General features: G+C 38.1%; 1 protein-coding gene across 6 annotated transcripts in view; it reads left to right on the top strand.

The window, feature by feature from the left end:
• Positions 1-3,189: 3,189 nt before the first annotated feature.
• ARFIP1 (ARF interacting protein 1) overlaps positions 3,190-13,328 on the top strand; it is a 41,996-nt gene continuing 31,857 nt past the window's right edge. The window contains exons 1-3 of one of the 6 annotated variants that reach the window (XM_079305455.1): positions 3,190-3,358; positions 7,606-7,685; positions 11,469-11,570. In XM_079305455.1, the coding sequence (XP_079161581.1) occupies positions 7,608-7,685; positions 11,469-11,570 (180 nt within the window). In that variant the 5' untranslated portion in view covers positions 3,190-3,358; positions 7,606-7,607. The remainder of the gene's footprint in view (positions 3,359-7,605; positions 7,686-11,468; positions 11,571-13,328) is intronic. The other 5 variants (XM_079305457.1, XM_079305454.1, XM_079305459.1 and 2 more) reach the window with 5 other exon arrangements.

The raw sequence follows: 13,328 nt of genomic DNA, 5'->3' as shown, positions 1-13,328 counted from the left end.
ATAACAATAAACCAAAAGTTTGTGAAAGGGGTTCTAGTAAAACATTCATACAGCCAAAAGCTTTTTCTCACCAATCCTAATATTTTCCTTGTCTTCCAACAATCTGATACATTTTCTGAAATTATTTCACAAATTGATAGGTTGTCCTACACCAGAAAAAAAAGTAAACAAAGCTATAACCAAACTATTTATTTAAAACTGAAGATTCACAAATGCACAAGTTTTTCTCATAGTTTAATTATAGGCAGCATAATAGATTTTTTTACTATGCAGGCTTCCCAAAGGCCATCCATAAAATATTTTCTTCTTCCTCTAAATTAGAAAAATTATTATCTACAACTTTTGAAAAAAAATCAAATTGACAGATATGGAAAAGATTTAAAACAGGTTTTGAAAAAAGCCAGGTCATATACACAATGGATTTTGGCTCTGATATAATGACATTGTTTGAAATGCATAATCCAAGACATTTAAATGTACTGTGATTTACACAATTTCACACTGCAATCATGCTAACAGCACCCTTGTTAATGGGACTTATAGTGATAAATCACATCAGTGCATTGAATCCTACAGCAAAGTCTCCAAGTATTGAAAATAAAATATGAGTTCAGTGAGGTTTTTACTGCAGATACTGTTTGGTTTTTTTTCTCAATTTACTGTAGAAATACATAGAGTTGCACAGAAATACCTACATTAAATCTATGCACCAAAAAGGCTGAAAAGGAGAAAATGACCTTCCTTTTTGACCTCTTCAAAGACCTAGAAAGGTTTGTTTGCCTTTTGACTCTTGGAAAATGACTATACCATTCGAGTGTATCCATCCACACATGAGCAGTTTTAAGAAAACAAAATAACATATTCAAAGCTGTGGTAACTTTCTGCTGTTCATCACCTGCTGCAAGAGTAAATGATAGCCAGAATTCTGGATGATGGGCAAAAAATATTTCTTTTTAAAATGCCTTACTTCTCAGAACTTAAGCATGTATTTTCTGTGTTATTCAATTTTATGTTTACATATCAAAAGCATATGGGTTTTTAATATTTAAATATTTAAATAAGCAAAAGGTGATAAGTATTTACTAAAACACTAGTGAAATTATTTTTGTGTAGAAGTGCCAGTCTTTGCTTGAAGAAAGAATTCCAAGTGGTCAACAGCTTATCCTGACTGCACCAAACTGCTCAAAGAATTTCTTTTGCCTCCACAGTCAGCATTTTAAGAGTTCAGCTTACTCCTTCTCTCCACTTCAAATATGTGGTTTTTGTTCCTGATTTTGTGGAAAATTTCAGTTCATATCCCTTTTTCATGGTTTTGTTATGTTCTTCTAGGCACCTGAGCAAAACACACCAGAGAACATTTCAGCAATGCTTGTTATTTAACTATCTTTGATTATGTAATTTCTTTTTTCCAATTATATGCCTTCCCACTTCGCTAAAATATTTATTCACATGCTACATGTTGAATAAAATTCTCCAAGTCAGCTAGGGAATCGTAAAGAGAATCATCTGTGTCTTGACTTCTGAGAAACTTCCAAAGGGTATCCAGAGCACTTAAAGCCTCGTTTTTGGATGGTAAAAGCTGTTCAGCTCCCTGAAGTCGATGACCTTCATCCTTATCCTCAGCACCAACAAACGCCTCAGCTTTATTTGATGCACTTTCTTTGGCACACATTCTTTCATTATTTGTGGGCACTTCATAAGTTACCAAGTCATCATCTAGAGCTGCACATTCTTCCAAAGACAAACCCTCTGGAAACTCTACTCCAGCTGCACGTGCATATGCAATCAAATCAAAATCACTTTCAACCTCATTGTCATTATAATTTATCTCAGTTTCTAATTTGAAAGTTGCTCCATTGTAACTTTTTGCAATAGTCTCTGGTGTTACTTCCCTCCAGCACAGGTGGAGCATCTCAATTGCATCAAGAAGGGTCAGCATAAACTCTTTATTACTTTCTACACAGTCAACAAATCTCTTGATAAGACAGCGTCTGTACTTAACCTTCAGACTTCTGATAATCCTTTCTTTCATAACTATACATGAAGAAGAGTCTGGAGGAAAGAAAACTAATTTGACAGTCATGAGGTTCTTTACTTCTGTGTGAGGTGGGAGAGAATCAACAAGAATAACCACTTGGCGCTGCTGTGCTTGAAATCTGTTATCAAGTTTATGCAACCACTGTTCAAATACTCCTGAAGTCATGCATGCCCCATCATTTACTTCATAATTCACTGGCAGCGCTTTCACATCTTCTAAAGAACATTGATTTTTGTTTTTTCCTATAATGAGCAGTGGGAGTTTCTCAGAGCCAGCCATATTTGTACCCACCACTACAGTAATGCTCTCTTTGCTTTGTTTACCTACAGAGCAAGTTTCCCCTTTAAATGCAAACGTGTTATGTGGTAACATCTGATACAACAATTTAGTCTCCTGTATGTAAAACACATTTTTTGGCTGATAATAATTTAAAAAATAACGAAGCACATTTTGGTACCAAGGAGTTGGAGCACCCACTGCAGGAGCAGCAGCTGCTTTTACAGGCTCAGCTCTGAAAACTAAACCATACCTCGACTTGAAACGATCGAGCCAGCCATTGCTGCATATAAAATCACTGTGTCCAAGCTTCTGGGCAAAATCATTCGCCTTGAGGCGCAACATACGGCCACTGATTGGCACATTCAAGCACTGTGCAATTCTGTACCACTTCATTAATGCCTCCTCCAGGTCGGCATGAAAAGCAGTCCTCAGTCTTTTCCTTTTAGGATCAAACCCTAAAGTTTCAAAGGCTTCCAAAACTTTTTCCTTATTCTTCATAATCGAAGACAGGGAGTTCTTCTTTATGCCATACTTGGCTGCAATGTCCGCCTTTTTCTTGCCGCTCTCCACAGCGCTTATGATGTCAATTTTCTCCTCGATAGATATGCTCTTTTTCCTCCTCACTGTGGGCTCGGGCAAAGCCTCTGCCATGGCACCGAGCAGCGTCTCCCAGGCGCGCTCATCCGCGCCCACAGACGAGCACGCTCCTTCTCTGCCGCTCCGGCTGCTCTCCCAGCAGGCGGCCGGATCTCACGGGCACGACACTTGGCGGAGCTGGAGCAGCCTCCGGGGCGGTGCTGGCGGTGGTTGCCATAGCTGTGACCATAGACATGAAGGCCTAGAAGGACCGCCGCCGTCATTCTCTTTCCGGCCCGGCGCTTCCGGTTTCTACTGCTACCGGAGAAGGAAGAAAATAAAGCTTGAGAGAGCCGCCGGCGACGCCCCGCCCGGCCTCCTCCGTCCACTTTTCCCTTCCCTACGTTCTGCCCTCCCGTCCCTTGCAGCACGACGCCCCTACGGCCGCAGCGGCGCCGCCGGCAGGTGAGGGATGGGCCAGGCCGGGGCAGCCGCTGGGCCCAGGTTCGGGGAGGGCCGGGCCGCGCCTCACGCTCTGTCCCGTTCGACGTGTCACCCCGCGGGAGCGGCCGTCCTTCCCCAGGCTCCGCGGCCGCACCGGTGGTGCCCAGCCGGTCGGGCTCGGCCTGGCTCGTACGCCCCGCTCCGGGATTGCTAGGCGGCCAGACGGGCAGGGCAGCCCCCGAGGTCGGGAGCAGGCGGGTTCCACAAGAGAGAAAGGGAAGCTGTGTGTTCGTGGAGGAAGAAAACTGTAGATGCTATGTAAATTTTGTACCCCCGGGGGTTATTCCACATCCTGTAAATTACTGTTTTAAGTATGACAGTTTGAGTTTTGCTTACTGTTCTTAAAGCATGGAAACGCTTTGTTGTTGTGTGACAAGCAGGTGTTGCATGTGGCATTGTCTCCAAAGTACATGGAGTTCTTCCAGTATTTCTTATAGTACTTCTCTAATAGGTTATTTTTAACCGAAACCTCCTAATACCCTTTCATCTTGCCTGAAAGTCGTTGGAGAGGATCATTCTGAACATCCAGCCCAGGTGTAGTTTCAGTTTCTCAAATGTGCTTTTTATACTTGGAAAAGGTAGCAAGGAGTTATCATTTTGCAGTCAGTGGCTCCGTTACCTAAGAGTTGATTCTCTAGAGAAGATAAAAGAAGGCTTCTTTTTTGCAGGGCTGGAGAAGGGTGTTATTAGATCAGTGCAACTCCAACACCTTCTGAATCGTGTGTATGTCTATGTATGTATGTATGTGTGTACATGCACAGTTAAAATGTCAGGAATAAGAAAAAAAGAAGTGTTAGATTGGAAAAACTGGAAGCTGAGGCAGTATCTTAATCACCTGCTTTTTTCTGATTTGGTTGAAGTTGAAATCATAATGGGAGCCCATGGCTTAGCTAATCTGGAGATGAGCAGAGCATTAAAGTGTTTAGGGCCAAGTTGATATAGCATGGGGAGTATAAAAGTCAACAGCAGCCCTGTTTGCCAGTCTTTGTCTCTATCATGTCTTGTAACTCCCAGGCATAATTAAATCTTGCAAGTAGAACAGCCAGGGAATTCAAGAGCATTGAGAGGAAACTATGGTGCAGCAGGAAGTGTTTAATACAGTGCTTTACACTTTTTAAAAGTGTAGTCTTTTTTAAAAAGTGGTTGATCTCTGTCTTGACAAGAATTAGTGAAAGTGTTCTTTTTTAGAAATTAAAATAAAGAAAACATCTATAAAATGGTCATTTTCCCACCAGCACTGGGATTTTATGCAACGGTACAAAAATTTATGCTCTTTATGTAATTAAGAAATCAGATAACAGTAGAAGTGTGTAATTAACTTTATTTTAGACAGAAGATATCTTACTGTTGCCTTATTGGCAATTAACTTAGGCAAAAAGTAAATGAAGGAACCAGCGCATCTTGCTTAGAAAAGCAGGTCTGATTGTTGAAAATCCCATGGTTCTTATTTCTGAGACCAGCAATAATTTACACAAGAGATGTATATGAAGAATATACTTCTTATTCAAAATCAATTTATTGTTGATGACATTTACTTCATATTTTGATGAATAAGAAAATATGAATTTGCCTTTTTTTATGAAAAGTACATAGAATTGCTCTTATAACCATTAATTGGTTATAACCATATATGGTTAAATATCACTTATGTCTCCATAAATATCATTTATGTTTACCATAAATGGTTAAATGTCTCCTTATGTCTCCATCCTAGAGGAAGCTTACTATGTTGTTCATAATTTCTTGCTTTGTTTTGCTTTTTACTTTGCCAGTTGAAGAAGTGATACATAAATTCCCAATTCCCAAAAATCGTAGTTTTATTTATGGCTAGCAAAACTTAAAATTACTGAGGCTGTAATCCAATACACATTTAAGGTAGGTTCACCATGGGGGGAATGATTCTTAGTCTGGTCTGTGTCTTCTGTTCTATTGAGCAGTATTTGTGTGGATTTGCAGATTTAGTGTAGTGGGGTAAGAACCCAGAAGGGCAGGAGTCATATTGACAGGGTTTCAGTTCTTGTCAGAATATGGCTCAAGCATGTTTTTTCCAAGTAGAATCGCTTTGAGTTGTTCTATTGCAGCAGATGGTAGGTAGCAAATGTCCTGGTACACCAGTCACCTAATGTGTTCTAAAGTTTGGCTACTTTAGAGAAGAAACAAACCTAGCCCTGGATAACACAATCCATGCTATACTGGGGATTAGCAGCCTCTTATAAAGAACAGTGCTTTGCTGGCACCTGCAAGAACTACAGAAATGCAAAAGTCTGCATGCATTTCTGTAGTGGAACCTTAAATGCTTTATGTATGTAGATGCCATGATTACCACAATTTCACATGAGTATCTTCAATTCTGAATCTTGGTGAAGGTGTAGAAAATTTTCATCCTTGCATCCAGTATTTGATGTTACATCCCCATTTTTTATTTGCTGTAGAAGCAGTAGTCAGAAAATTCTGTAGTTAAATTTGAATGTGCCAATGAACTTTTTATAAAAGCCCCCTTTAATCACATGTTTTCACCTTCTCATGTTTTAAAGTTGATCACTGTGATCCTGCAGAGCCGTATTGAAATTGTTAGCACTACTTGTAGACAACGAACACTACAAAATAATTGCTCTTGGAGGATTGTTATAACACAAATGGTGAATTCATTTGGGTTTTTGAAAATTAATTATTTGCCTTTATGCCATGTCTTCTACATGGATTTGTGAGATGGTTCTTGCCCCTAGATTCTTAAATCTATAAAAAGTTCTTAAGTCTATAAAAAGTGTTTTTGCCTGTAGCATTTAATAGTTTAGAACAGTGTTACCATGGTACATAGGCTTGTGTGTGATGTGCAAATATAACTCCAGGAACATGGATGTGGTAGAACTGAAGAACAGATTGTCTTAATGAAGGCTCTACTACAAGATGAATTTAGCTTTATGTTTAACAAATAGAGCAGGGAAATCACACTTATTCACCTATTCTGTAATGTAATTGTTTTAGCTACTCAGAAATAAGCTGTTAAGCACAGAGATTGTCAGCCACAAGCAGAGTTTGGACTGGACCGTGTAGGCAAACAGCATCTCTGCTGTACAGTGTTCCATGATCAAAAGAAATCTGAAGAATAAAGACAGATATATAAGGATGTTAAACTTATTTCTTAGTTACTTCAAAGGAAATTTTATATTGATCCTAGAAAAATGCAACTTCATTCAGTGATAGCCCTGAATGACGTGTTTTTCTGGAGAAAAATCTCGTATTTTATGTATTTGGTTTTCTAAAATAAAGCAATAGGTTATTCAGTGTAATATGATCTAGATGATTCAGTTTCTCACCCTTTGTGTCTTTATTTTATTTCCCTTGCTATGTGAGCTGCTTACCTTATTAATTATTTGCTTTAATTAGAATGTTTTATAGCTCAGGAATTTGAAATGCAATATAAACACAAATAGATTACTCTTTATAATTTTTCTTAATCTGGTATGTGTCTGAACATGTATGAAATGGTGCAAGACTTAATGAACTGCAGTAATGTGTGATTATATGCAATACTGGCAGATTGATTAATTTTTAATGATTGGATGTCTCCGCCTCTCAAACAGCTGAGTGGATTGTGGTGTCACCTGTAGTTACCAGCTATTTGGAATCAAATTTAGATACTTTCCTTACTTAAGCTAAAATTATGTATGTGATTCATCGTTTATGATCACTATACTCACAGAGTTGATTTCTTTCACATGTGCTCAATGTTAACTTTCTTTGCCTCCGTGGCTGAGATCTTTTCGAGGCAAAAATGAATGGGATTCTGTTTCTAGTAAACACAGCAGACTTACAGCATAATAAATTTCAGTGGCTTAGCATCAGTATAGTCTTGCAATGCTTGGATAAATCTTATGTCTTAACAAAATGGATACAGTCAGTGTATTGTTGCAGATGGCAGTATATATATCAGCTGAAGAACCTTGTTTCAGGGTTGTATTTTGCAAGTTTAGCTGTCCTTGGGGAAAAGTTGCTTTGACAGTGGAAGCTTACACTAGACTGTATTCCTGATCTCTCTCAGATTTTTGGAGAGCTAAAGACCTGGTCACCATCAAGAGAAGGAGGTTTCACTTCACTCTGGCAGAGCTTGTCAAATGTTTTCTAAAAGCCTACTTAGGTTTCTGTGAGTGCGACATCCAGTTCCTTTCACTTCAATTAATGCAATGCCAAACCTGTTTGGTTTTCAGGTATGTCAGAACACAGCAGTGAATCCACAACACTTGATGAGTCTCATCCATCTGCAGAAGAGGTCCAGTCTGGCTCTGAGGTGATTGGGTGATAGTTATATTAATGTAAAATCAACCAATCCTAACAAGTTTCAGATTCCAAAAAATTCTGCTGTACATAAGCACAGTGCTGTTAGTATGGGGATATGAATTCATGCATAGCATCTTAAATGGGTGGGGTTGGTTTTGAGACACTATTAAGAACAGTCCAATAAATTGAAAGCAAAGGATTACTTTAGCCAGTAGTCTGTTGCTGTGCTGCAGTATTTGTTTTGTAAGTTGAATAGATTTAGGCATGGTAGAACCTGAAATGTGTGAGTATTGCAGGACAAAAGTGTTCATATTTAAAAGGCATTAATCTTTGTGTAACCTCACTATAACAAGGTATTCTATCTACTGCTGAAGGAGTGAATCTTTTTTTTTCCTGAGAGCAGATACAGCTTGCACCTTTTCTATGGAGAAGTCTATGGCATATTTGAATTATGAACGAATTCCTAAGGTTCCCAATATTATTTAGCTAATCAGGTATGTTTGGGATGCTCTTTCAGAAAGATAAGAGTCAACATTTTCCTGACTGTTCTAGAGTGAAAATGAAAAGAATGCTGACTGTGTCACTATTGGAGTTTCAGTGACAGTGAATTGTTTTTAAACTTTCAGTAAAAACAGAATAGTGATTTTATTTAGCATATTTCCAAATCTGATATTAGTAAACACAGAAGTACAAAGAAAATACAGATTGTTACTGAAGGATGGTGCATCTGAAATGCAATGTTTTCCTCTAGTGCATATGTTATGACTAATAATCAATACAAATTTAGTAACTTACTTAGATTTACTTTAGGTTGTTTATATATATGATAAATTTTCTTCTGAGGAATCAATTTATTTGTATGCTTAGTTTAAGTCAGCTGTGGGCTACATTTGCCAAAGAGACATTTGATTCAGCAATCATACTCTGTATTTCAACAGAAATGCTGCTGTGGTTTGGTGGTTTAGTTTTCTCTTAGATCAGTAACCTTACCATAGTAATGTGAAGTTACAGGAACAGACATCTAGAGGTAAAGAGAACTGGCTGCTGGATTTGACAGTAGCCTACAGTCAGAGTAGTATTTTGAGATACTGGACTGTTGAAGTAAGCTGTGGGCAGTCCTTCATTTTCAGTAGTTTCTTTACTGCATTACTACCTCCTCTGTTTCATAGTCACAAATATTGGAGGTGTGCCAGCTTTGGAGAATTGATGGGAGTGGAAAAATTACCCATCCTCTTTTTGAGCACAGGTCACTTTCTTTTGATCTGCAGTGTTTCTGGAATCTTGTTTGCTGTACAAATGCATTGTTCTGGCTCAGGAAGGAGGTGAAGGATGGTGAAAGCTGCTGGGGGAAGAAAAGGACAAGGATTGGTTCTTAACAGCAGTGCAAACTTAAACTGCTGACTAAAATGGACATGGTGGTTTCTTTTTATATATAACTGCTGAGTTAAATTAGCAGTTTATCCCACTTCCCCTTTTTAGCTGCTCATTTCATGGCTTTGGTGCCTGACCTCATTGAAAACAGATTGAACTCCCTGAAGCTGAAAAATTAACCTGGTGAAAAGGTCCACTGCCAGGTTAGTGAGTTGTGTTTGGTGATGGTAGTCAGGTAAGTGTTAGGGATGTGAGGCACTGTGTGCTTCAAAGTAGAGACTGGAAAATTAGAGTGGTGAAATGTCCCCTTTTCAGCAATGGGAAAATATTCTAGTTCAAATATAGCATGGAACTGACATTAGCAAGTAATTTTTTGCTTTCTCTGAACTAGATACATAGTAATTTTTTGCTTTCTCTGACTCAAGTACAAATGCCAAAAAAAAAAACTAATTGTTTCTAGTTGTCCAGAGAAGCTGATGAATTTTTGTTTTCTAATATATGTATTTATTAGAGATGTGTGTATATGCACTGAGCATGTATATCTCTAAATAAAAGCATCAAAATATATGAATGTCAGTATTTGCAAAATTATTTGAGGTAATTGAACTTGTTGAAAAGCACCTAAGTCAAGTAGTTGAAGTATTTCTTTTTCCTGTAATTAGACATGCAGTGTTGTTTGTGATCCCTAGCAAAGTGCCCCTTGATAGTAGGGGACTTTCCCTTTGCACTGTGTTCTCTGATAATTTGTAGAAAAGACAACAGAAATAGCTGTGAACAGAACATGGCCTATGCTAATGTTTCTGTGTTGTGCAAGTAGCTGTGACCGGCCAAGCATTTTGAAAAATACCTTACTTGGCTGTATCAAATGGAAGTGTAGTTCCTAGCAGTCTTAGAGCTCAAGCGCGTGTGAGATTTAGAGCAAGCTTAAGAAACTTGAGCTATTGGACAGATTTCCCAAATCAAAATGTAATGCAGCAAGTAACTAGGACATTTAGTCTAATTATGTTGTATAGCAACTCTCTGTGAGGAGCAGGGAGTTGTACTAGATCCTTATGGGATACCTTACAACTTGAGATATTCTAAATTCCATGGAATGAAACAAATTACTGTTTTAAAAGTACTCAAAAAATAAGCATAGACCTCTTGGTGTGCTTTAGTAGAAGCACATTTATTGGAGCCCACAGACAGTGACTATGATAGGTGAAAGTGGAAGAAATATTAGGAATGGGGTATGACAGAAGATGTTGCAGTTAAGAATGATGCAAGTGATGCTCAGTAAGTAAAATCGGTAAAATCTTTGTGTTATATTGATACTCTGTGAAGCTTCACATGTGGTTGGAGAAGCTGATGGTACTTCAGATCCTGATCTCAGACTGGGCTTCTTCCTGACTCTTGAACTGGAAAGAGCTGGTTCAGTTTTATGATTTAAGACCTTTAAGGGTAGATGAGTTCCTATTCTCAAGTACCTGTTGATGGTACACCTTGTCTTGCCAGTCTAGCATAAGTGTACAGGCTGGTTTGAGGACTTCAGACAACTGAAAAGAACAAACTCTACCTCGGTTGTGTGTTGATTTTTTTACTGTTTATACTTTAGATGACTGATGAAGCTGCCTGCAGAGTTAGGAGGAGCTTTTTGTAAGGGATGGAATTTTCACTTCCTCTTAATTTTGGAGTGTTACACTGCCATTCTCTCTTCAGGTGCTTGTCAATGATGTGCAGTTCTTCTGGGAATGTCTCTTCTGGGCTATACCTTAGGTTGTACTTGAAAGCAGTGGTTGCACAGCTGCTGCTACTGTTCATGATGCAGCTGCATTTGAAATTAATTTATAATCCTGATTTCTCTTGGTACTTTTGAGTTCTTTTGGCACTTTTGCATTTCACTTCAGGTTTGCTGCTGTTGACATAATGAGAGTTGCATACCAACAGTTTAGTCAGAAGGTGGCACTATATTATGGTAAAATAATACTGAAACTATTTTAAAGTTTGGAATCATTGCGTTTTGTGCAACACAGGCAAAAACATATTGCTCTTCTCTAGTATTTATTGTTTATGAATAGCTTTTTTTTTAGCCCAGCTCATTCTAACTTGGCATACAGAAACTACTCTAAGGCTCAAGTGTGCATGTAAAACATTTGTCTGAGCCCATGCCTCATTTGTGTCCTACTTCACTAATGTGCCGGTGGGTTAAATTTTAGATTTTCTCTTAGATCTGAAAACTTTAAATTACTTCCAACTGAGCTGTACTGGAGTAGTATTGTGATTCAATGATGGGATTAAATAAACATACAGACTGAGTGTATCAGAGTATTTCCAGTTGGATTTTGAAATAAAATTGACTGTTATGAAATCCATACATCAAATATTTTCATGTGGATTACTCATTGAAAATGTAAGACAAATGCTAACCTGTTTCTTTTTACAGGAAAGTGCAATGGCTCAAGAATCTCCCAAAAATGCAGCGGCAGAAATTCCGGTGACTAGCAATGGACAGCTGGAAGATTCTCATGAGTACAGCTTTAACAGGGTCAGAATTTTCTTTGCTGTCTGCCATGGTACCATTATTAGAAATGTTGAAGTTACAATTCAATGCATAGCAGTCTTCACTTGGCATAGTTTTCTGAAGGTTGGCTGAAAAAACTCCTTTGAAGCTCATAGATTATTGTCAGAGTTGACATAACACAGTGTGGTTGTATATTGCAGTAATTCTATAAAAGGCACGTTTGTTGTGGCAGAAGTTGAGTTCTCCCCCCTCTGCTCAGTACAGGTGAATGATCAGTTTTGCTTGTGCTCAGGCGTCCAACAGAGAGCGCTGGGACACAGCATGTGGAATTTGGGGTTGGGCTCCTTTTATTTGGATTTTTGTTTGGAAATATGAAGGCCAGTTAATTGATATCTGCTGAAGCTTAGGTTTTAAGGAAAGCTCTTAAGTTTTAACAGTTTCATACTGACCTGCAGCACAGAATTATTGTTAAAAGAAATACTCAGCAGAGCTTCAACATTTTACTGTGTTTTACTGAAATGCTGATTAGAGGGAGGAGCCCTCAAAAGATTTGTTGTTCATCTACCAGTGTAGATATAAAATGTAAAAATTAGTTGAGTGTTTAATGAAATAAAGTTAAAACTACATTTTCTATAAAGATGTATGTTTAGGGAGACAAGCTTGGGAAATGCATCTTGGAATGGTAAGAAATTTGGGTTCACCTCAAGGTGGGGAAACAGACTTATTAATGTGGAGCTTGATGACCTTGCTGCTGCGATGACTCGTTTACTGTCTGAGTTTCCTTTTCCTTACATAGCGATTACTTCTGCAGTGCAATGCATGCAACACTTACGTACAGCAAACAGAACTTGTGCTCTTGGTGACTGCGTTAGGGCCCTTGCTAGGCAAAATGTAAAGCTGGAATTTTAAACTAGTTTTTGTCTATGGCCATATGTGCAAGCTGAAGTAGATTTTTCCTGCATGCTAATTGTTTTGCTGGCTTGGAGTCAACTATTTTGAAACTTCTACTTCAACAAAAATGGGTCAAATCTTTGGTCAAATTGCAGAAAAACCTGTACTCTGCAAGTATATTTGAACTTGCTGTAATTATTTTTGCAAAGCTTATTCTGAGATCAATGAAGAAGTGCACTTCAATTCTTCTTTTGAACTGTCTTATACAAGTTCACACCTGCATGTGTGACCTGAAGTCAGAATATGTGATAATCAAGGCTTCTTATAAACAAAACAAAGAAAATATACTTCTTGGAATTAACCTCTAGGTCTGTTTACTAATCTGTTAGTCTCTAATTCTAATATTTAGCTTCTATTCATCTTGCTTCATGTTTGTTATTTCTAATGTTTAATGCCGTGCTTCTCTTTTTTTTCCTTGCCAGGTAATTTTTTTCTTTTACCTAAAGCAATATGCATTGTACCATGAAAATTTTGAGATCTTTTTTTCTACAACTTATGGAAATGGCAAGCCAAGTACTGGTTTTTATGAGGTCACTTAAGAAAGGGGCAAGAAACCATGACCCCTTTAATTTGTGCTGTTATCACAGTGCTCAGTATGAGTATGTGGCCATAGTAGAGTTTAGAGCACTCCAAAATGCTGATTTTGATTGCACCTTCTTGGGAAGCTGGGGAACAAGGTTATTTTATTTTCCTGCTTCCTTATTTTTACGATCAGGAAATATTCATTTAGATGCTGTACAATTCAGACGTAAAGAATAAATACTACTTGTTTGGTATTTTTTTGGTCTTCTGCAGCTATTTTGCTACCAAGACTTGAGCAGCTTTGATTGT

Source organism: Erithacus rubecula, assembly GCF_903797595.1.
Source record: "Erithacus rubecula genome assembly, chromosome: 5".
NCBI lineage: Eukaryota > Metazoa > Chordata > Aves > Passeriformes > Muscicapidae > Erithacus > Erithacus rubecula.
The sequence above is the reverse complement of the archived record's forward strand: the minus strand, read 5'-3'. Positions and strand labels throughout refer to the sequence as shown.